Consider the following 26,178-nt stretch of genomic DNA (forward strand, 5'->3'; position numbering starts at 1 on the left):
AGCTCTGGTACAGTTGGCAAACACAGAGGGGTGGGGGGACAGGAACCAACAACCCACGACATGGATGTCTCTCAGAATGTGATTGTCATTTAAAATGTTATTTAACCAATCCTTCTGCAATACCTGCAAGGAGAGTTGCTCCTGAAAATTAAAAAAGCAGAAGCGGAAAAATATCCAGAAGAATATATGGCATGTTTAGTTGTCCTTTCATTATTATTACTGTTATTACATGATTTCTAAGGCTGAAATGATGTAACTGTGCAACTGATATAAAACTGTGTCTCAGAAGAGATATAAATGATAAATCACTATGAAACAAATGACCTTTTCTTAACAAAATATCCTATGAATTCTTAAGCTGTAACAACGAATGGGATCCCAAAGGAAAAGACAGGATAGAAGTCATCCATGTGTCAGAAATTAAATACTAAAGCAACTTTCTGTCACAGTGAGTTCATGTAGCTTTTTAGCCTCTCTAGGACCCAGTTTTTCCCAACAAGAATATGAAAACAGCACCTCTGGAGTCGGCTGAACACACAGTGCAAGTTCACAGTCTGGCACCTTCTGTTCTGACACGAAGCCCAGAGCTATTCTCCAAGTTTCTCTTCACAGTAAGTGTTGTTCTAATCCATTACTAACAGAGGCAAAAACTTAAACCTTCCCAGGATGGTTGTAGCTTTACATATTTTTAGTATGTCGCATAAAAATTTCAGTCTTTTTGAAATTTTTTCTTACTTCCCATATCTGCAAAGAAACTAATATTAAAACATTCATCACATTTTTCACTTTCCTTATTCATTGTTTAAGTTAATTGTTCAAGTTTTGTAAGAATGTGCTCTCTCATGGTCGATATGGATCCATCCTATGATTACTTCCAACATGTTGACAACTATGCTTTTGCTAATGTTGAAATGGTATGTGCCTCATCTTACAGTCAGAGAGCACATCACATTTCTGCATGTTATGTTAGTTTTCCTCTAAACTTCAAGTGCTGTCGTTTTTAAATGCATTTTATTCTGATGGAAAAAAAAATTATAAAAAGGACTGCACAAATATGTATAAGGCCTGCAGCCTTCTCCTATTTGTATTCATATCTGGGATATTTCACTCGTGGAAACCTCCATTCATTTCAGCCAAGTTCTACCACAGAACTTCTGGCAAAAAGGAAGAAAAAGGAACCAGATTTAGGTGGTCCATTCAAACATATATGTGGCTGTGTGTGCCACAAGTGGTGAGAAATTAATGCTTGTATACAGGTCTGTTCAGGTTATGGGACAAAATGGTATGTGATCATATGATCCAAATTTATTTCTTCAACATTAATACAGTGTGTTGATGAGTTTTTCAGTTAGGACAGGGTTTTAAAAAATCTGAACTGCTACAACGCATGTTCCTTTTATCTCATGCTCATCACTGTGCTGTGAGATTCTTCAATGTTCATGACACAAGGGCTCTTTGCTCCCTCAGAATTCATTTCAGATGAAGCCATTAGATCTCACAGCTGCAGTTTAATGTAGGGATTTTAGGTCATCTCAGAACTTACCCTTTTCCAAGAACGGTTTTAATCTTTGTTCAGCACTTGAATATACTTCTTATAATTATGTTTCAAGTGATATTGCAGCTATATTTCAGATTTTACGTATGTAGGAAAATGCTATATTATTTTAATACTGATGGTAGAATAAAAATCTATTCAATATTCACCTTTCAGGAAGCACAATCAAATATCCAAGAACACTATTAGACTTGCCTAGCATAAAGTTTCAAACTGCTAATGGATTTTAAATTGATGTCATAATGCTGCAATTTAAATACATGATGTTCATTAATTTTGCCAGAACTCTTTGTAGAGTAGGAGTGATATGAAAGAAGGAGGAAGGTTATATTTTCTCTCCCTGCTTCTTTTTATCTCCTTGCCCATTTTTGATACACAAAAAGAATCATTACATCAGCTTGCGGTGCGGGGTGAATTTTACTCAAATGGCAATAGGTTTCAATCAGGTAACCACTCTGGAGTTGTATCAAATTAATATTTTCTATGGAAAAAAAAAAAACAGGAATAGGATAAAAGTAACTAACACATGATGGGCATGACGTTTCCTAAAGGTGGATTTCATGGGACCTCACCAAAAATCCATGGGCACAAAGTGGAGGAAATAAGGGACAGAAAGGTCATCTTGCTCGTACACCACCTTTTCACTGAAAGGTCAAAATTCCTGTACTGAGCAAGAGAGCAATACTGCAAAACAGGCAGTCATAGTCTCAAGGAAAAGAGATCACATCGTGGAGGGCTGCTGTGGTATCCTCTTCTGCTGAGGGGAGTGAGGGCAGGTCCTAGATGCAAACTTTCTAGGTGAAGAATCATCTATTTCAGAAATACCTCAAAAGTGAAACTAAGATTTGTCTAGACATAATGGCCCAATATAGTACAACACTTCATATCTATTTATATTTCAAATATAGTATGTTTACTGTACATAAAGTCAGTTTTTCCAAAGCTGTTGCTATAGTTACAAATCAAGGAAACCATAGCAACAGCCCTGTATTATGTACAGCCTTAATTATGTCTCTCTTTGCATTTTATATTAAATACTCCCATACAATCTTGTTATAGGAACCTTGGATTTTTTTCAGACTTTTTAAAAATAAAAATTCCCCAATATTATACTGTCAAATCAAACATGAAACACCCTTGAAATATGTCTTTATAGCATTACTCTGATCATATCTAATAACAGCCACATCACTATTTTTTACTTGAGATAAACACTAATGTTCATATCACCATTTACAAATGATTGATCACTTTAGCTTTAACTGCCAATTAACTGATTTTCCATCATTTCATAAAGTTTTTCAAGTCTCATCCCATTCAGCCTTACCCCAAAAGAAACTAGCTCCTCCTAACTTCAACTTTTTTTCCTACAGAATAAACTTTTGGGTTTTTTCTTTCCTTTGGTTTGGTTTTCCTTTTTCTTCAGAAAGTAAGTATGCAACAGAGGGACAGGAAGGGCAGAGTAGCAGTTCATCTAGATTTTCTAACTTCCCTGTCTCATCGGATGACTGACTGGGTTGGTGGTACATTACCCTATTTACTCTGGTTGTTGACTTGTGTATGTAATATTTAAGTACAGTCACAAGTTGGGATTACAGAGCCCCGGCATGCTGCTTCCAGCCAGACCTCAGACTGCAGCCTGAGAGGAACAGGCAAAGGAGAACAGAGAACAAACATGAAGAAAAGAAGAAGGCTGTTGGACACGGTTGAGGAACAGGAGGAAGTGCTACCACACAGCAGAAGACACACAGGACCCAGAGGGGTGACAGGATTCAAAGGACACTCCAGGAGAATATGAACACATTCAACAGGTGGAGAAGGATTTTGCCATTAAAAGACAAAAGAAAATGCCAAAATTCGTGTCTTTAAAAGCCTTCTCTCCTTATCTTCCCTTCCCTTCCATCACTTTATTTTCTGATAATCCATTACTGTATCATTTTCTCACCAATTGGTCCTTGCCCACCGATGGGATGGCATTTGTCCCATTTTGCAAAAAACTTGGCCACATTTGTTTGGGGCATTAGCTGCACTCATGGAGTGGACCTTCTGTTACCTTACATACTATAGAAGCACAAAACCCCTAAAAAATATCACTTAATTCTATGAAATGAGCAGACATTCAATGCATTTGACACAATAAAGAAATGAGAAACCTGTGTTTTTAATCTCTATGAACAATTGATATTTGCTAGCCATTTTAATACAAATAATTCTCAAATGCTTATTCTACAAAGCAATCTGTGTTTCAAAAATCATAGTCTGAGAAAGCCATGAGTGTGTGTTAGGAACATGAGCTCTGTACAGGGGCAGCACAACAAAACTTCCCTCGTACGGGGAATAATTAAGTCAGAAGTCAGTGCATTCACAATAAGCAAGCCATGTTCAGCTTCTTCATTATCATTTTAATTAGCAAATATTTAATGTAATCTGCAAATACAAGAGGGAAAACAATTAAAATTACCAAGTTTAAGGAGTCCTTCATGACCTAAGCTAAATTGAGACAAATGTCTTACTAATCGATACCGGTCACCAACTTTCAGGACATTCATTTCCATTTACTGTTAGAACTTCCAAGCGTGTTATCATATTTAAGAATGAATTAAGGCTCTCACAAGCTACTTCTAACCTCTGATGAAGGCAATGGTGGATAAAAATGGATTAGCATGCTCCTCTCCTCTCCAGTTATCAGTTCAGACCGATAGGGATCAAGTGACTGTGGCAGCTCTGCCTCATTCAGATTCCATGTGTGCACTGTGGCAATACCCCAGGGACATGCAGAACACACTGCCCTCTCATTTCTACAGGGATGAAGATGCTGGATGAAGCTTTAGCCCTTCTGAACTCAACAGCACCTCCCATTCCTTTCCCTGGGACTACATTTCACACCCAGACAGTTTTCCTTTCAGGTGCTTGTCTGTTCTTCTTGGTAGATAATTTCTTTGGCCTCCAAAATACTCAGTGCTGCATCTCACATGGACAACAGTTAAAAGCTACAGAAGTTTAAAAGAAGCTGCCTCCTAAAAACTATACCTCCCTCTCATTCTGATTTTCATATTTAACCCACTAAAGGTAGAATAAGGACTAATTTGCCCAATACACCTATAGGACTAAATATCATGAAGTGGTAAAGTATTTTCATTCTCTATAAAAGCTGTTGTGTGAATGAATTTCATTCATTAATAACTGCAATTTTATAACGAAAAATAAATAGCAGTAAGTAGAAGTCTGACAGTATTTCTCATGACTGATCAGAAATAACTTTTAGAAAGAGGTCGCTCTTTTATGTTACCTTATTTTGCAAGTTTCCACCTGTTATAAATATTACACAGAGAGAGGAAGAGCCTGAGCAAAATGCACCACCATCACCAAAACCCAGTGGCATTAGATATTTTGACAACTAAGACAGTTTAAAGCAGTTGTCCCTGTAAAACCTAGTTTCATCACACAGGTATTTTTAACACAGAGCAAGTATTTTGCAAAGCAGATACAGGTCAATGCATTTTGAAGTACAGAATGGAAATAGATACCTGGCTTTGAAATAGCTACCATGTGTTAGTGCAGAAAAATCCAGTAAACTTCTAGCTTTATACATTTTCTACACTCACATATGTTCATTTCACAAATCCCTCCCTTTTCCTCTTCCATGCCCATACAAACACAAATAAACTACTTCTTCCTTGGGAATCCCAGTCAAAATTACAACAAACACGAGAAAAGCTTCTTTTGAGTTATATGGATTGAAATTGAAATTAATCTGAAAAACGTTTTTGCTTGTTTAAATATCAGTTTTCACTGCAACCAAGTGTGACTTTCAGGCCAGCTCACTGCTCTCTCCACTGCAGACACGACAGAAATTTTAAGAAATTTCATTTAAGTGGTAGCACACTTCTAAAATAACCACTCTGCTCAGAAACACTGCTGGCTTCAGTTTTCACACTGGGCAGGTTGGTAGAAAAGCATTATATGAGATCAGAGAAAAAAGAAGTCTTCTGGTCCATTTTGCTGTGCTCTTGATACCAGGTCTTACCTCTTGTGTTTTTACGTTTATATATCCATAGTGAGTTCTCAGAGGATGCCTTTGGCCATTAGAAAATGGGATCCACTTGACACTGGTTTGTCCAAAGCAGTTTAGGATCAAAGGGAAAGTTACTTCATTTGTGAGACGGACGATGATCAGGCAGAGGAAAGCTGCAACGAAACTCACAGCAACAATGGACTTCCTCTGCAATGAAAAGAAGAAAGAAATAAATTATTAAAATTAAGAGTCAGTTTTAATAAAAAAATACATCTCTTCTATTGTAGGATGAAGGAAAAACACTTGAGAAAGCTTTATGTGAAATTATTCCTCTGGCAGTCACCTTGCTGCAGGAGCACAAGGAGACAGGTGACTGGACCGTTTTATTTCAATAAATTTGCATTTCAGAGGGTTTTGAGAGTTTATTTTAGAACTGGTTGGAAATGAGTCTGTTTTGCTCACCAAAAAAAGAGAGGTTTTTTTTTAAGTTCCAAAAAACGTATATCAACTTTAAATTTTATTTACGTAAACATCCACACCAAAGTCCCCATTCCAAATCATCAGTGTTCCAGACATGACAAATACACAAAGGGAAAATACCACCTACAGCACCAGCAAACAAAGTTTATTGGGAAGACTATGATCATTGATTGTACTTTTTATGCATTAATTTTAAATCATTCCATGCAACAGAACTCACACTCTAACTTGAAATATTTTAGAATAAACGGTTGGCGAAGTCAGCACCACATTCTGCCTCATTCCAGGTTCACAAATTTACAAAGTGGGGCGTTATTATCTCGGATAAGATGAGCTCCATTGTTAATAACGTAACAGACCCGAAGCCTGTATCTATTTAGCCTTTGCCTTCTACCTCTAACTTATCCACTTGGTTGGACCGGTGAATGTAACCACAGAAAGATCACAACTTCTTCCTTGGGTAACTGCCCAGTCTGCAGGAAAAGAACTTGTAAGAACTAGGATGTTCTCCTAATTTTTAGTTATTTTTTAAAATACTGAGGTCATTTACTTCTAGACAAATTACTTAAGGACAAAACACATTAGTTGGCATGTGTAAAGATTCTAGATACGGCACTCCATGACAAAGATTATTTTTACATTTTCCCTGAGGGAATGAAACAATTTTCATTTACAGGTGTTTTTACTGTACTTTAATTACATTCCAGGTTTACCTAATTTGCCACATTTTAATTACCCTACTGAATGTAATTCTATCCCTGTATACAGTAAAATATACAGAAAATAGAGGGGGAAATAATTATTTGCCTAAGGGTCTACGTAAGTGTATAATAACACTCAATGCTGGGTGACAGAATCTGATCACCCAATGCCCACCTACAAATATCAGACTAAGCAGCACAGTGCACATTTAAGACCACTTTTTTTACATGACAGCAGACGAACTCTGACTGCAATCATGTAAGATGAATGTGTTCTTTGCCTGGAGGTTCATTTGACAGTCTGCAGACACTAAAATTCAAAATGCTACACAGAAGAAATGACGATATTTACACAGAGGTCATATTGGGAAAGACACAGACAAAGTTTCACTGAACATGAGCACACAAGACCTGTGCCCACACACAAGGCCTGTAGGCACTGCTGCCATGCTTTGCTTCAGGACACAGAAGTGTCCAGAGTGTCCAAAGACAACAGTGAGAATCACAGAACCATAGAATGGACCATGTTGGAAAAGCCCTCCGAAATCATCAAGTTCAACCCTTGATCCAACCCCACCGTGGTTCCCAGCCCGTGGCACTGATGCCACATCCAGTCTTATCTTAAAAACCTCCAGGGACAGTAAATCCACCCCTCCCTGGCCAGCCCATTCCAATGTAAAAAATTTCTTCCTGATATCCAACCTAAACCTCCCTGGCACAGCTTTAGCCCGAGCCCTCTTGTCCTACTGCTGATTCCCGGGAGCAGAGCCCGACTCCCACCTGGCTACATCCTTCTGTCAGGGAGTTGTAGAGAGTGAGGAGGTCTCCTCTGAGCCTCCTCTTCTCCAGGCTGAACAGCCCCAGCTCCCTCAGCCTCTCCTCACAGCACTTGTGCTCCAGTCCCTTCCCCAGCCTTGTTGCTCTTCTCTGGCCCTGCTCCAGCCCCTCAATGTCCTTCCTGAACTGAGGGCCCAGAACTGGACACAGCACTCCAGGGGTGGCCTCACCAGTGCTGAGTATGGGGGAAGAATCACTTCCCTGCTCCTGCTGCCACACTGTTCCTGAGCCAGGCCAGGATGTCATTGGCCTTCTTGGCCACCTGGGCACACTCTGGCTCCTGTTCAGAATGATAAAGAACACACAGCGAATTTGAAGGGATGTTACTGTATTCCCCCATACAAGAGTTAACAAAATAGTCCATTACAGGGGTCAACTGCACGGCTCTTATGTTTCGATGTACTGGGAGGCTACAATTTATACGATAAAAGCAATGAGAGACCGGGATGAAAAACTTGGGCGAACGAGGTCACTGCGAGGAGAAAAGGAAGAGGAGAATGAAGAAGTATTGTGGCAACGTGATTCAGTGAGGAACCTCAGCCAGCTAATGGCTGTGCAATGTAAAATTAAACCCAGCAAATCTTCAGAGGGCAGCGCAGCAGCCACAACCCAATCGCAGCTTCCAGAATTCATGGAAGCCACTGCACTTTTCATCATCTGCATTATAACAGATTTACATTAACTTGCAATAAACTGGCTGGGGAGCACTTCTGTGTCACTTCTCTTTGTACCAGATGGAGTCAGAAACATTTAGCTATATATCAGAGCCTTGTAAGTGCTAAGAGCAGCCAAGATGTGCAGCGCAAGTGATAATCATAAAGCAATGAGAAGAAGTACGGATTAGTCATATTATTTATTGCAAATCAGAATTAAAATATTGCAAATATTTAAAGGGGGATCTAGAGTCTCATTCCACTACATGAGCATGTTTCAATCAAAACATCCACAGCAGGAAGCAGGATTACTGCCCTGCATGATGCTACTACCTCATTTCCACATATCCCATCTTCCTGGTTTATTGAATGCCACCTTTTACTTCCTTTATTTTGTGCAGATCTGTTCTGAACTTGAAAACATTGCAATCATCTTTATGTGCTTCTCAGAGGGAGCTGTTCTAAATAGCCTTTACCCTGAGAAGAATTCAGATTGTGTAGCTATATTTCCTGGTCTTCATTAGGATGCCACTTGATTTTTATATTTCCTCTCTTTAAATACACTGTACTACCAGATGAAAGAAAAAAATGTGGCCTTCTTTTGTTTTTTTTTTATGTAAGAAAATATTGTTTGAAAAGGAAAACAGCAGAGATTTTTCTTTGTGTGTTGCTCAGCCAGAAAGAATCTGCACTAACGAGAACATTCCAATGAGAGAAACGAATTTTTACAACAGAAAGGAATTTCGGCATCTGTTAAAATTGTTTTGGAAAAATAAAAAATCTTGCCATTGTGCAAACACAATGATTATTTATCAACTTGTAAAAAGGAAGTTTGTGTTAAGTATTGAGTTCCCCTATAATTTTTGTTGAAGGCATGAAATCCAACAATATGCATTTTAAGTAGGAAAGATTACTGCAAATTGGCATTTCAGTGGCTCTATAAATTTCACTGTAAAAATATTGAAAAACACAAAAGCACATACTTTTCATAATTTTAGCCTTCCTAAGCATCAAGTAGGGCAGTCTGCTCAGTGGCCAAGAGGCACTTCTAAAAGTAATCTGTTTCCCTTAAGCTCTTCTCTCTTTTATCTGCTCATTTAAAAAAGAAAACAAACCACACAAAACAAACAAACCAAAAAACAACACACAAAACCAAAACCAGGTGCTATCTGTCTTTAAGTGTTTCTTTTAAAATTTTCTTTTCTGTAGATGAAGGGATTTCATTATTGGTCCTCTGATAAAATTTAGCATTTGAGACTCCAGGAATTCTGCACGACATTAGGATATGACAAAGAAGTATGAAGCTGTATACAGCGATGAATAACAAACTGTAATTTGTCTCAAAATTTGTCCACATCAACATTTTAAATACTTACACATTGTACCATTTGGGAGAGCTAAACCAACACTCATTAGCAAGTCTGCACAGAAACAAGCCTTATTCCTTCTTAATTTTCAGTTCTCATGAATGCAAACCGTCTCTTAACAAAAGAACTGTTTCTCTAACATGGAAATACATAAAGCTCAATCAATCTTTATATTTTTCCGGCTAATTTAATGTAGATATTTTGATATTGACAACATTTACATAAAAAATACATATTCAGTTATAAACATCTTCTAAACATATTCAGTGAGGAGTGCACAATAAGACATATGTTAAAGAGTTTCTTAGCTGGATGACTTGCATGGTATATTAGCTTTTGTAACATTTTATTTCACTTGCTATAGCACATGACAAGCCTAGATGACAGCAGCAAGAAAAAAATTACCATTCTTATGGATACAGGATCCTACAGCAGAAGAGTGAAGGAATTGTTTTAATTAGACTAAGTACTAGCTCATTCATGATTTAAAAAAAAAGAAAAAAAGGTGGTAGAAGTGGACACACAAGATCAGAGTACATGTACTGCAACACCTGGGACCTCGCTGGGCCAAAGGCACACACTGGAACTAAACAGTTTCTTTTAACTCTTTTTACTCAATCCTCACAACAACATCATCTCAGTTTTGGTTTCAGTCATTTCTCAGGCACCAAGCTCATTCTGTCTAGCATGTATATCAAAATCAATAAGCAGTAGGAATGACTCACACTTCTAAGGCTTCAATTTATATCTATGTTGTTAAAATAAGAACTGAAAAATAAAACCAGGAAGTTTCGTATTACTAGGCTGGTTAGGATTTAATTAAAAACCTCATGAAAATAAAACAATAACAGTACTTTTATGGGTATAAATATATATATTTGGCAACATGGTCCCTAATATTACTGATAACCTTCATATCATCTAGTTTTGGCTATTTACCAATGCAAGGGTGATTCATTAGCTTCAGTTTGGCAGGAACTTGACAGTCTGAACAAGTGTTAGTCATTTTTCTTTCATAATCTGTTAAGAAGTGTGAGATGACAAGATCATTTTTTTATAGTTCAATAATGCCTGATGGAATAATACGATACAAACACTTTTTTGGTGTTGTATACAGATGTCTAGGAGGGAGGGAGGAAGGAAATATTTTCAGCATAAGATAGTTTCTTAAGTTGTAAATTTTACTCAGATCTGTACTAAGCATCTTTATTCTACTTTCTAGCCCAACACCACACCCTGCCACTTGGAATGTATTATGTGGCAGAGACTGTCAAACCACTTCACAAGCAGGAACAAATGCCCATCCTAGTGAGTTTTACAGTAAAAACCCATTTCACAGATGCATAAACTGAGGTTGAAAGCAACTTCTGCAAGATCACAAAGAACTCAACAGAAGCTACTCCTAAGGTTTTATCCTAGAACTACGGTTTTTCACAGGTTTATTGTTTCTATTACCGCTGCCTGAATCTGTTAAATGACAAAGCTGAATACAATATTATGGAAGATTCCAGGAAAGAACCCTTGGAGCCAGGGAAGTTCCATGCCTCAAACAGTAATTGCAAATGAACCTTTTTTTTCAGAAATTGATTTTTTTACGGTATTCATTCTTTCTGTTATTTTTATAGACACATGGCAACACCGCGCTCGGAAGGACAAATCAAAGGTAAAGACTTACACGAGGGCTCTGCGTCTCTTAGATGACACAATATGCAGTAATATTGTATTATTTTCACAATACCTACCTTTACGAGCACACTGAATAACTCAATCGCTCTTTTAATATCTCAGCACATTATACTACTTTTATTGTAGGGCTGATGCAGGGTTTTGGGTTTTAACTCAATATAATACCAATTGGAAACACTGATGGCTACACTTACTGAATTTGTTTCATTTCATAGGCCACTATATGTAAAAAATAGTTTTATTTAATTTTCTCTTTCATAGTCTTGAGCATCCCCTTCAAATGCTGCTTTCTATTACAACAGAGCATAAAATGAAATTCTTTCAGCACTCCAGTTCAGTGTATCTTACTGATTTCACTGGTATTGGAAATAAATACGCCTTCCAGCTATTTCTTTTGTCCTGAAACTCCCTTTAACAGGGCTCCTGGAGGGATACTGAGGCAGGGGTCCTAGAAGTTTTCAAAGAGGGAGTAAGACTATATAGCAAAGACCCTTCTAGAAACAGCCGTGTGTCGAACATCATTTGCATAAAATCGGTAGGTGAAGATTTACTTTCTTCTCCTCCAGAAGTGAAAGTTAACCACAGTATGTTCAAAGGCTCCACAGGAGATGGTTGTCAGTGTTTGTGTCTCAGGAGAAGAGAACAAAGCAGGTAGGGGTGATATTAGAAGATCTGGTTCAGGTTCAAAACCCAGTAAAATTAAGATTGAAGCAAAATTCCTTTTTTTTTTTTTTCTGGAAAAGGACATCTTTGCTAAACTGGAATATAAGCAGCCAGGAAGCTGAGCAGTAAGAGCAAAAATAAAGTTCAGTGAGGGAGAAGGCAAGTAATGCAGCATACCTAAAAACAGATAGATGGGCTACAATGAAAGAAACATGAGTTTTATCCTGAAAAGTGTTTCTTCTAAGAATGTACCCTGAACTAGGACTGTGTTTGAGGACTACGATGTTTGAGCAGGCATGAATAGAAGACACATTACTTGCATGCCTTCTCTGCAGGGGCTCTGGCCTTTTTTATAGCTAAGGCAGCTGAAGGGCTCTCAAGAACACAGCTTGTTGTACTTCTTTTATTACTGTCATTTGTTGAAAACTTATTACATAACTCAGTTTTCACCACGATTCACAAGGCAGTGGTGGTGGGTCTACACTCGCAGCAGCTCAACGTAGCGTTTTGCACAGCAAAAGAAAACTTATTCAAACATGTCTTTCATTAAAGCCAAAAATCTGCAGATTGTGCTCGGGCTTACTGGGGTAAGAGCTGAGCAATGAACAAAAACAGGAATCAGCACAGTAGTGTCCAAATAATTGCTGTGGCAGCAGCAGTCTCTATTTAAAGCCTTATACAGGAGATAATCCTCCTATATGTAAACTATTACTAGTCTCAGGTAACTACATAACTTTATTACATAGAGCATTCTCATCAGAAACAGCACACATATTTAGGTAATAATACGAAATTATGTAAAATGAAGAACTTCCAAGTTTCAAGGAGTAACTGCTGAAGTATTTTGAAGGCCTCCCATATGCTATTGTGCATAAGAAGTTACTACATTTGAAAAGCCCCAGTGATTCTGAGCCCTTCAAACTGCAAAGCATTGCCAGATTTCAGGAATTATTCTGCATCACTATTCCCTCTTGCCCTAAACTTGAAGCCTGATAAGAAGAAGCATTTATTTGGTTGGAGATATTCTTATCCCTTCAGGCTTTCCAGCACTTTGAGTTCTCCATATCCTACACAGTGACTGTTTCTGCTATTCATTTCATGCTCACTCAAAGCTGAATTTGCACGTACTTCAGGAATCTACTCCTGGCCTAGGGTTCCCCATGCAAACAGCCTCTACTCAACAAGGCACAAACACATCAGCAGCACAGCTCCAGTCTTCACAAACCACGGAGTCACAGCACCACCAAGGCAGTCTCAACTTCTGAGCAAGGCATGCTTTTGGCCAGTCTGCTACTTCATTTTATACTGCAGCTGAAAGCTGTCCAGCAATTTTAAAAGATCCCCATGGCAGAAAGGCCCACTTTAAATAAGTTTGTTGATTTTCCATTCTATAAGATCTGTTAAGAATATTTAATCTAAAACTGCAGTTACTGATTCACTGATGTCCTTCACAAACAGGGTGAACTTCATCAGCAGCTGTAGATGCATATTATACAAACACTGCTGTAGTCTCTACATGATGAAGTAGTATTAAAAAGGAAAAAAAAAAGAAGGCTCTGCAGTACAGCTCTCAAATGGTGATTTTTTTTTTCTTTCCTGGTGCTGGATTATTGCCCAGCTCTTCTTATCAATACCTTGGCAAGGTTTCAGACACACACACAGCCCGACGTCCGCTTCCCTATAATAGAACTGCTGGTACAAGAATTTGTGATCTTTCAACCTGGCAGTTGGTTGTTACTACTTATTGAAGTAGTACCTGATTGTAGCTATTTTTCACCTGCTGAGAAAAAGTTCAAAGGAAAAAAAACACCCTTATGTGAGTATTAACTCTTATCCTGCCAGGTAGAGCTCACTTAGACGATGTCTCTCTCTCCTCTACAGAAATGGATAAAGATTCATGATTGGCAACATCCTAAGACTGAATCTCTAATTGAGGGGGTTTCACAAGCATTCTTGTAGACACTCTACAGCTGCCAACATTTTCGTGAAAAATTCCTTTCAAAAAGTTGATTCTTTCAACCAGAAATTGACTTAAAAATGCATAAACCAGTAGAAAAGCAACAACAAAAGAAGCTCCACAAATGCATCAAGAAAGATTCTTACAAGACAATAAAATACCAGCAGACCTCTGGTCTGCAGATCACCATATTTTAAAAAAGATGTAATTATTACAAGCCTATTGCATTTCTTTGCTGTTTCAAATGAAATACCAGAAATACTCAATTTCTTGTTTCAAAAACTCACAGGAAAGAGAATGTGACAGCTTCTAAAGCAAAAGTGAGATAAATTCAATTTCTGCTCATGGCAGCAAAGCCATTAATGTGTTCGGTACACAACAGGAGGAATGGATGTTAATCACATACCTGTGTGTTTAGTAAATACTACACTGGGATGTAACCTCTGGAAGTACTAACTTCCAGATAAGAAAGAAAATAATAATCAGACAAATAAAATTAAACACATGACAGCAGCCTAAGGGCAGAAGAAATGAAAGTAAATAAAATGTCACAACAACCCCACATTCTCAGGCTGCACATCTGTGAAGAAAATGCCTTTTGCTGGAAACCTTCGCTTGCCTGCAGCTCACTTCTGCCTGCAGGGGAAAGTTTATGCCACAGAGCAAAAAACTGCATAACCAGAAATTCCCACAAATGAAGTGTAATTGCCTACCACCATCTGGACAAACCCAAACTTTCTGCATTGAATTCTCTTCTGTCAAGATCCCTGGCTGCCAGGCTGGACTTGAAGGGAACAAACACTGACACCGTGCCGCAGTTTCCCTCTGATGGCCATTCGACGCTGCAGGACTAAAGAGATCTTGGCCAGTCTGTTACTTGGCAGGAATCTTGCTCTGGCTCTTCTCACCAGCTTCATCCCACACTATTCTTTGGGAGGACTGCACTTTTGGAAAGTTGCTCTGGATGCTCTCTGCCAGTGTGTGCAGCTCACCTGCTGTTTACAAGCACGGAAAGGAAAACAGAAGCAGGTGGTCACTACTGATTTTAGTCTTGTGTTAGGCACCCTCTGACAACCAGTGCACCCTAACACAGTGCAGATCAATGCCTTTTACTCCAGAGGCAGGGATGCAAACACTGTTTGGTGTGAGGAGCCTCTTTCAATGTCTGCCTGAATGGTTGGCTTTGCTCTTAAATACAAAAAGATACAGATCTCCCTCATGGTCACCAGGCAAAGGTCCAAGTTCAGAGAGAAGAAAGACAAGTTTTTACAAACTGGTCTTCCTAAACAAAAAGGAGGGCCACTGTCAATTAGAAAAACGCTGTTCTCAAGCAGAGATTATGCACTTCAGCCAGGCTGCAGGAGATGTTTTGTAGTTTCCTTCTTTTCTTTTTTTTTTTCTTTTACACTTAACCAAGAGACTCTCCAACACAGCTGTAGGAATGTTGTCCTGGGTTGGCAGGAGACAAGAGCAGTCTCCATGGATGGCCTTTTACACAAAGCAAGTAAATCTGGCTCTAAATCATTTTGGCAATTTGTCTGTTTCCCACCAGACACGGAAATCTCCCTGTTTACTTCGGATAAACCTGTTCTAGCCTACTTCATCCATACATAGCTGCCACATACGTCATCAGAAAAGCAAAATGTATTATTCAATGCCTCCAAGCATTGTCTGCTTCTGGCACATTGAGTAACATTTCAATAGGCTTAATCATTTATAGCCAATAAAAAGCAAATTACAGAGAAGTCTAGGCTGAGACCAGCTATTTTGTAACGGGAATTTTAAATTTTCTGCCATATAGCTGGGAGCAGCCTACTTTTAGCGTGGAAAAAAACACTTTCCCAGCTTAATTCTTATTTGTTTCTGTACGCTGCTTTCTTTATTGGAAGATTAGAAATAGGGGTTTTGGGGAAGGGAAATAAAAAAATAAAGGAGGACACCAGCATGGCAGCACCACCTCTGAAGAGATCTTCAAAGCCAAGATTCAGATGTAGACTTTAAACTATTTCTGTGGCTTACAACCCTTCAGGAAGGCAAATCTTTGAGCAGATGGAGGCGTGTGAAGGATGTGGGATTTGCTGGGATGGTCATATCCAGGGTTCATTCTTCCTAACAAGTCCACCTTCCAGCCCAAGAGCAATGTGGCATCTGCAGGAGATACACTGAACAGGGTGGGGGTTTGGGGGTGTGTTTGTATGAAGGCACGCAGAGCCCAGCAAGGCACTCCTGTGGTAAACATTCACAGTCATATTATTATCACAGCACTACAGAACAGAGCTGTTCATCCAGGATGCAGATCAAGTATGTTAAGCACTGCATGCTCATAGCAGCACATCCAACCATTTTATGATCCCAAAGCAAAACAGAAGGCAGGCCTACATTTTAAATCTTATTCGTAGGAGGGGCTGCACTGAGCAGTGCAGTGTCTGTACCAACAGAGAGGGACAAATGGCCTGTAAATTTTTGGCAGAGACTTTTCTTTCAAGTACTGGCATGATCTGACCCCGCTTTACTCACGTCTGCTCATACAATCACAGGAAAGTGTTGTGAACCAGCAGGAACTTAAATGAAATTTCTTGCCCGTTCAGTACAATTGTATTGCTTCTACAGGAAGGAGTCTGTTCATTATTCACCCTTGGATAACACATGCAAGAGGTTATCAGAAGTTGCCACAAGGGAGACTCTCCAGATAGAAAAGAATATGCAGCATTATAGCTACAAAACATAATGACTGCTCACACAAACTGCTCAAGCAGCTGATGACATATCCCTCAGTTGACTAGGGAGCTCCTTAAATCAGGGCACTGAAACTCAATAGAAGCACTGATCAAGGTAGTGGCCTCAATTTAATTATGAGCTTTATTGATCATGTCTTCTCTTTATAAAAAGAAGAAAAAAAAAAAAGAAGTGGGGCAGGGTAGGGGGGAGGTATCCACAAAGCACTGAGCTCATGGAAAGGCCTGGTGGGAATCTGCAGAACAGACTCCTTGGCTGTTCTGACAAATCCACAGTGGAAAAACTCTGCCTTTTGTGCTGGCCTCTCTCTTCTAGGAATTAGGAAAATAATTTTCTGTGAACTAGTTTTCATCAGAAAGAAACAAAATACCATTTCACCTTTACAACAAAATCCATGATCCGAAAGCTATTTTGTGAATGCATACAGTTGAATGGGACACCTGCAGTGGAACAGCACCCAAAAGCCACAATCAGGAGTGAATTTCCATTGTGATAAAAGCTGTAAATTCTTTGGATTCATTATTTCTGCAGAGCATCTCAATAGGAGCTAGAGGAAATCATAAAAAATTGATAGTTTTCCAAAAGAAATTCTTCCAAGCAGTAAAGTTTAATCTCTCACTGATCTGTTTTCCTGATAGAACAGTAGAGGGACAGTAACGTATATATCCTACCCAAACACACATTCTATCATCATACCATGCTCCTCTCACGCTGGGTGAGCTAACTGAATTGAACTTGACCTTCAAAGCCCTTGGAATGCAACAAAATATCTCTGTTTTCTGACATTTATGGGTGGCTTTTCTGCATGGCTGCTTTTACTGCCTAGAAAATGATGGTGAAAGCTGTGTGTACAAACCTACTACAAACACTGACAAATCACATGAAAGGAAGACAGATTTATTCAGTGTAGATTACTCCAGAGCAAACCTAATCAAATTCAAGATTTACATTTTTAAAGCAGATCAAAAATTCATAGAGTTAGCATTTCGATACAATAGATATATATTACAGCTTTATTTTAATCTGCAAGTGTAATTGAACTGATTTGGATTTTCTGTGCTTTTATTTTTGCTTAAAAAAGCTTTATGTGTTTCATAATGAAAATGCATCACTGAATGAGCATATGCACAAGAAAATTCCTACGAAAAATTCACACAATCTCTGTCTAATAAGGCTTAGATGAAAACACATTTGGACATGAATCTATATTAAAAACTAAAAGTGCTAGATATGGAATTGCAAATATATCCTATTTGTGGTTTTCTTAAACTTAAAAAACCACTCCTAGCTACTCTATCAGAGCTGATCCAGAACACTTTGATGGAAGAAATGTGACACACTTGTTAACCTAGCACAGTTTTCCATCCTTTAGTCCATCAAATATAGAGAGATTGTCACATGCCAGAAATTATTCCAAACCTCTGGTTCCCTTCATACATATTTTACTGATTTGCATGCAAGAAACAAGCAAAAGTAGCATAAAACCCCAAAACATTCAAATTGAGCTTAATTTTTTTTGTTTAAGACATAACAAAGACATAATCTCCTCTCCAGGTACTTGGTTCTATGCCAGCATATCTAGCTACCTGCACCAAACAAAACCAACTGTGGAATTCTGGTCCTCCTTCATATGAAGATAACCATAACTGATTTAAAGGAGAGCAAGAGAAAGCCAGAAACACAATTAAATGTGAACAGGAACAGTAAGAAAAATATAAATGTAATTTCTTAAATTATTATTCCTTCCCAGAGCCTTTGTGTATCAGTTCCTCTATTTGCAAACTCAGGATCCCTCAACTTTTACTTGAGTCAAGTCTGGTGTCACCAAACCCAGCCTGTTAATGCTCTTGCTGATGTGTGAGGGACCAAATACTGCATCTTTGTAGCTGACAGCCATCAAGAAACTTCCTTAGGTGCCAGATGTGCAAGTCTTGAGCTGGATATGAAAACCAAGTTCTCACCCTCAGTTTTGCTGCTGGTGCAGGGAAGCTGCCAGAGACAGCAGTGAGATTAAATAATGCACCCCAAGACCCTTTAGAAGGGCCAGGCAAAGCTGAGTTTTCCTTAAATTCATTTAGAACCAGAATCATACTCAGTTATTACTAAAAATAGATCCTAGATGCTCCAACATTTATGATATTCAAAAAGTGTGCATAACGGGTGTGGGAATGTTACTCTTACTGTTTCATCTGTTTTTGGTATTTTCCACTATTTTTCTCAAAGGTTTTCATTTTTAGGTAGTAGTTATCAGTTTTTATCTCTACTCCAGTGCTGCTTAAACAGCAGTTACAAGAAGGAATCTGCACAGGACAGAACACCCCACTGTCCTGTGCCCACATTACCAACCATCTTTCATTGTGCCCACATTCTCTGTCAGAATATTTGGGTCTGCAGTAGTTTGTACAGTCATTAAAAGTTATGAGAGTTTAGGACCTGTTCCAGCCACCATGAGTCATAAAAAATTATCCCAGTGCTCTGAAAAAAAGCAGCCTAAGATTTTCTCAGTGATCCTTGAAGTCTTCCAGCCATAAATCTCAACAAATAATGCTGTTTGTTTAAATTAACACCACTATACAGATTAATGAGACAAGTTGTCCACCAGTCAGGGGAGGAACACAAAGATGCATCCTAACTTATTTCATTTCCAGGTTTATTCATTTTAAGTGTTATATAATGTGACATTCACACATTACTGAAGAAGTTAAAGGAACAAAATGCACATCACTAATCAGCTGATCGTTTATCATTTGATTTTAGATGCCAAAATTAATGATGCCCTTCCTTTTTCATTAGATTTTTTTTTTGGTAGTTTTTTCATTAAATCCAAAACGGAGTATGTGAGCAATCAGATATTTATCTGCAATTTCCTTGCTTCTGCACATGTAACTAATCCCACAGTGCTGGAAAATAGATTTAATTGGTTTAAACCTTAGGTCTGTTGGGGTTCCCACAACTTTATGGCTAGAAAATCCAACTTCAGATATTAATGTTCCAAGACATTAAATCCTGATATTTTAAATTTCTCATTCTTAGTTATTCAGCATTCACCACAAATGTCACTGGTCAAGTTTCAGCTGGTCTTACTGCATTTCCTTTTGTCTGAATGCTATTACCTCACTGAGTACCACAACATCTAATTTTACACCCTCTGACCATTCTTAGATACTCTAATCCTCTAAAAAGTCACACAGTACTCCCTATTTTGCTGTGCTGGATAGTGCCTCTCCTTCAGCAACTTCTTACTACTAAACAATACTGTTTTCAAATTCTCCTCTGCTATTTACCTTAAGGAATTTACCTCTTTAACTCTTTAATTCCCCCCCTTTTTTTTTCGCAGTTATGCCCCAACTTTCCACGTAAGTCAAACTTTGTTGTCAGTTTGTCCTTTCATAACTGTTTTTGAGAATCTTGTGCTTAACTATTCTTCAGTGTCTAGCTGACTAATTCCATCCTAAATTCTCTCTGAGAACATCATCTTTCATCTCACATTAATTTTTCTTTTTATCCTATTAAGTAGACTTTCTCTTTCTGGAAACAGAGTCACTCTCCCCCTGCAGAGCAGTACCTGTGCCTCTTTTTCCTGTAGCTGTTTGTCTTTTGGTTTTCTGCTGTGATACCACTCCTGTGGTTGCTGTACTGATCATGTGCTGCTGTATTTCAGCCCTGTTAATATTTTTAAGCCTTTGTTACTGAAATCCAGATGTTTTGATTGGGGCTGCATTAAGAAAAAGAAAGCACTGTTCCACTTAGACCCCTTGAAATGCCCTCTGTGACAAGAAGTACAGCTGGAAGTGTGTAACACTACAGTGAAACAATGTGCTTTGGGGTTTTGCTGGAGGCATCACCCTTTCATACATACATTTACTTAGAAAGTATTAACCTGAATGAAAGGTCACTAGATTAGAAGCAGCTTTCCAAACAACAGACTAGATTTGACAGATCTAATTGGTCCTATCCTTTCTCAGAAACTGACCTTTGATGTATCTTCTCCAAACTAGATTTAGCAAGCAAACTGAACCAAATTCTTCTTCTATCTTCCAACAAGCAGGTTCTCCATTGTCCTGATACACGAGCTTCTCAACCTCTGCTCTTCTGCTTCCAGGTCACCTTCCCTGACTGTAGCTATTAAACTCAATCTTTCAAAAGGGATCTCACCAGTGTGCATCTATCAGCTATAACAATTCCCTGAATTAAGATATTTCATGGTTCCATTTTATTTAGACTCCCTACCCTTTTTTTGAGTGATCAGCATACTCACTATGAGTCATTTGCCTCCAGCTGATGAGCTGCCAGTACATCAAGTATGTGGCTGTTTGATCCTTTGTTTTTCTAGGGCTTATCTAATTGTGGGGGTTTTGGGGTTTGTTTTTTTTTTTCATGTTGCAGAACATTTATAGAGTCTTCTGTTACTTGAGATTTGGTATCAACTGTAGGAGACAAACAACCCCCAAAAGCTTTAACAAAACAACTCTCAGAAATACTCAAGTCTCAGTAATGCCAAGCAGGACAGAAGAGGCTGCAGCGGCAGGAATTATAGGAGCTGTTGGGCTTAGGGTCAGATTTTTGGAAAGCACTCTCCCCTTTCTAACAGAGAAGTACAGAAATGGGTCTTGAAAACAGCATCTCAATCTATTTTTAAGTCTTTAGATACTACTTCAAAAACAGTTGGCAATGGCCAGCCTTAATTACTTAGGAAGTATCTCAAGGAAACACACTGTGCACAGGCTGTACCACGACAGAAAACCTGCCACAGTCTGGTCACTTTACATAGGAATATTCACTATGTTTTTAAACAGAGTTAAGAGAAATTTTGACACTAAATGATTCAGCCTCTCAAATTTTGACCAAGATTGTACCAATCAGGTCAAATGTTGTCCACTGAAGGGTAAAAGTGTACGAAGCATTAGAGGGTGAAGTAAACTACTAGGGTTACAAACATTTTATTTCACCTTTCTGCCTTTTTACACTAGAGCTGCCATGCCCTAAAAGCCTCATATTGTCACCTCAAAGAGACAGCAGCTGACACATCCCTTTAAAGTGAAAGGAAAAAGAGATTTTGTGATAGCATAAAACTAGGGATGATAAAATCAGTTTGAATAAGTACAGAAAGATATTTGCTGCTCGTCTTTCACTTCTGTCTCTTCTTGTTGTCATTGGATGCACAAAGAAATGGAGAGTTAATGCAGCTTCTCTCGTACACCCAAAGTGTCTCCCCTTTGGTGATCCAAAGAATACTGAAATTTATAGGAAAGCTCTGCACTGGTTTAAGTTCTCAGAGTTTTCTCTGTCTTCCCTGACCACAGGGTAGATTGCCTATGTGATATTTATACAAAGAGAAATCATGGATAAATTACTGGACTATTTTACTGCACAGAGACCTAAGAGGAAGCAGAATCAGAGAGGTTTTGATAAATGAACTATGCAGCAAAAAACCCCAAACCCAGCAATTAAACAACCAGTTGTGGTACACAAGCTCTGCTAGAGAATCAAGTCTGCACCATGAAGAAATTAAAGACCTTAAAAGACCCCCCCTCTTTGCCACCTGCAGCAAAAGCAAGTCACAGCAGGCAGCACTGCTGACTCAGGGAAAATGCTGTTATTCTATTGTATAGGGGTAAATGGTTTGCTCAATAAGCTGAACTAAAAGCTCATTAAAAATGGCATCAGAGGGAAAGAAATGATACAATAATAGTCCACTAAGGCAGAAATTCAAAATGCAAAGCAGTTCAAAATTTGTCAATTACTCTAACTGTGTAAGAATCAAACCAGGTAAGGTAATGACATTACTAAGAAAGCAAAATTTGATTTTTTTTTTAATTATGCTGTTGTCTAATAATGAATAATTTAGGTTTTATTCACTCCTCCTATGCAGCACATTACAACAGCACTGAATGAGATTTTAAAAAATTACTATTTCATCCAAGGTTTTTAATACCCATCTATGATTTAATTTGATCACCTAATTTGATCTATAATGATATTAATAGATAGAAAAATCCATAGTAGAGTCCATTATTGTTGAACTTTATCATCTTTTTTGAAAGTACAATAGTAAAATTATCTATTAATTAGATTAATTTCAAGGAAGTGTAAATCATCCTGACCCATGATACTTGCTTGCAAAGCTATTGTGAGAGAATAATTAATAGGCAATAGTCCAGGAATATTATTCTGAGCAGATGCGAACCTTGAACTTCCAGTCACTAGACTTAAATTCTAACTAGGAATACATCATCTCATGGAAACTCCAACACCCTGGAGGGCTGCAAGAAGGAGGAGAAGAAAAAAAAAAAAATCAAAGTAGACTGCTGTTGCTATATATAGTCTGTATTACTGCTTAACATGACCACAATTTAGAAGTGGATGTAAGTAAAAATTTCTTAATTTTAGAAGTTCAAGGTGAAAAGGACTCTACCACTCAAACAATGGAGTCTCATTTAAAGAACATATCTTACAAATTTAATTTGTAACCTATTCTGCTGGAAAACTGTATGGCCTTGGGCAAATATTTAACCCTAGGAAGTAGCTAGCAGTAAATACATACACTAAGGAAGATTAATACAATACTTAAGCATAGATGTGCTATTTTTCCTCACTTTTCCATCATGTCAAATCAATTTCTACAGATTCTGGATTAGATCTCTTCCAAACATATATCTGATGGTCCTAGGTTTAAAAATTTAACTGTAAGGTCTTCATGGCAGCAATAGCTTCCACTACACAATGAATGGGAAGTAATCAAGATTAGAATCTTGTATTCACATGTAAATTTTCAACAGATATTAGTCCCTGTGTTTTCTGATGAGCTGTATTTCACACTGCACTATCTATGTAATAACTGTAGAATGTTCTTCAGTGTGATGAATGGAGCTCTTATCTGTAAAACCTCTTCAGAATATATTGAGAGGCTACCAAAATGTTCTATTTCAAGAACTGAGGAGAGGACAGAATTGTTTTCCCGCGCACACAGACTCCCAGGAACACCCTGCAAGCATGGTTGGATGGAATGTGCTGCTCTGGCTCCATGTGATGTTTCCTGTAGCGTGTTTTTTAACATCTAAGCTTTTAACACAGACATAATGCAGAACAAAAGCAGATCACTGAGCCAAAACACCTAAAACCATGTATCCCAAGATTTCAGGAAAGATCAAACTGACTAGATGTATAGTTATAATATTATGACCAAACAAGGAAAGGGTGGAACAAAGGGAAAGAATTTTCTTCCCATTCCTTGAATCCCTAGGTGAAGTCCTATGTAGTACACACTGAGTAACAGAACATGATGAATGCCATTGCTGCTTCAGCTGTAATTTTATGACATCTTATAGCACCAAGCAAGAACACTGTTTCTTGGGGAAATTGTGTGTTTCTGACAGACTATTTAGCAGATGCTAAATGTGCTGAATTCAAATGCGGTGTGTGCACCAGAGGGTCAGAGGAAGAAGGACCTCACAGTACGGCCCTTGATCCCCAGTCAGAAGTATTTGGTGTGACATTCAGTAAGGCCTGGAGTTCTTTCAGAACAAAGTTTCGAGAATGAATTCCACCAATAACAGCACCTGTACTTCTGCCATCTCTCGGGGAAATCTAGCAAAGCAAAATTGATTTTCTTTTTTTATTAGCAAGGCTATTAAGCATGAGGCACCAAGAGATGAATAGAGAGCAAGCCACATAAAGAGATAGAGGCACCTGAAAATGCCTTTTATTTGTTGCACAGTTGCTTTTTTGAAAAGAAATACCTGCATGGGTGCAAGACCAGTCTCTGTCCAGGCTCGACTGGCAACACACACAGTGACTCCAGGAGCCTGCATGCATGCAGGAATCTGCTCCTGGATTTGCCAAAAGAGCTAGAAAATTTCTGCTAACTTCTGAGAGACATCTGAGCTCACTAGAGACTGTTCCAGTAAAAGTCATACATTGCTGATAGCCCACTTTGACTTTTCAGTATAAAGGAATTTGAAACTGGGGCTTGCAGATGAGGTTAACAAACTCATTATCCACACCTCCTCCTTTCCATTCTTTTATTTTAAACTCATGTCCTCACTGCTCTTTGTTTGATTTTTCTCCTGCTTTGATCATCCAGAGCTGACCATACGGATTTGTTCCCTAGGTCATTTTTCAACAGAAGCATAAGTGGTAGGAGAGCTGGAAACCAGACCTAAAAGGCATTGGATAGCAGCACACTGCTGCTGTAAAACAACTGGCCTTATTCTGATCTTGTATCTTCCTGATGCACTGTTTCATGGCTGATCTTCTACAGATAGTGTGATAAAAATATTGTAGGCATAATGTTCCATTTTCTGGGAGTAGAACAGTTTGGCACACAGTAATAAAGAGAACAAAGTAGGACACTCCCTACCCCCCAACACACGTGCACAGTTTACAATGCATTTATGGTCCTATGAGAGTGGAATGAATTCCTACAAGCAGAATTAATAGGATACCTTATTCTTTAACATCTGAAGGAGGCAGAAGTAAAAGCAAAGTGAAACTTAAAGTGTCTTTTATTTCAAACAAAAGGAGGATATTTAAACAGGAGAGTCTCATAGGAAAGATTTCATATCACTACAAACAGTGCATTTGTCCAGAATATAACAGCAATGATAGCATTACTAATGGAAGCAAGACACCCTCTCAGTTTTCTTGGGGATTGTAAATTAAAGAAACAAGTACCAGAGCTGAGATACCAATGTATGCCTGTGCATGTGAGTGCCCACATACACCATTCACCCTTTGCAGTTCCTTAATTGTAATGTCAGATCAAAGATAGGGTACAGATGGATGATTTCTCGTATGCATCTGGCTGTGGACGTTCTGTTTGTCATTGGGCCTCAGTGAGAGCACGGAGCAATATTACACTCATTAGTCCCTGGAGGTTTCTGCAGTTTATGATCAAACAGAGATGAGTTTTCCATCTTCCCGCTGCTTGTATATCATTTAGCATTACAAGATGTTCCATGAATAATGGGAATAATGAAACTACGTCCTCTAAGGCACTCTCCTCAGGCCAGAGACTGCATACACTGTAGTTATTAACAAATTATATATGCATTCATTAACTGGCAGCTGCTGCCAAGCAGAGTATGAATGACAGCTGAGCTTCGCCTGCCTTTCCTTTGCCTGGGACCTTGCTTTGGATCCTCCTCTTCTAAATGGTCACTGATGTTCACAAAACTTTTAGGAATGTAAGTAGCTCTGAGATGATCAGGAACTGATCAGGAACTGCAGAAGATATTTGGAGAAAAGGACTGGACAGACAGATGAACAGGCACATAAGCATCACGGCTGCACAAACTTAAATAGTGACTGTTCTTCCAGTTAATTTCCTTGTGGTTTTGCACATCAGAATTTTAAAATATATTATAAGCAAACACAGACCAAACCACTTTTAAAGTATGGATTTTTCTTATTTATCTACAAACTTGAGGACAAGAAAGAATATCACCTGTTCTTTACAAGCATTTATTGACAAGTTTTCATTTCATAGGAACGGTAAGATGGGTTCCAACTTTGAGTGTCAATTAATTT

The 26,178-nt window shown here is 38.4% G+C and overlaps 1 protein-coding gene across 2 annotated transcripts in view; it reads right to left on the reverse strand.

Moving 5' to 3' along the window:
* ST6GALNAC3 (ST6 N-acetylgalactosaminide alpha-2,6-sialyltransferase 3) overlaps nucleotides 1–26,178 on the reverse strand; it is a 191,621-nt gene that overhangs the window by 110,655 nt on the left and 54,788 nt on the right. For both annotated transcript variants that reach the window (XM_039384736.1, XM_027746118.2), the window contains exon 2: nucleotides 5,583–5,777. In XM_039384736.1, coding sequence (XP_039240670.1) covers nucleotides 5,583–5,777 — 195 coding nt within the window. The remainder of the gene's footprint in view (nucleotides 1–5,582; nucleotides 5,778–26,178) is intronic.

Source organism: Pipra filicauda, unplaced genomic scaffold (assembly GCF_003945595.2).
Source record: "Pipra filicauda isolate LSUMZ 115617 unplaced genomic scaffold, ASM394559v2 scaffold36_size6622888_pilon, whole genome shotgun sequence".
Taxonomy (NCBI): domain Eukaryota; kingdom Metazoa; phylum Chordata; class Aves; order Passeriformes; family Pipridae; genus Pipra; species Pipra filicauda.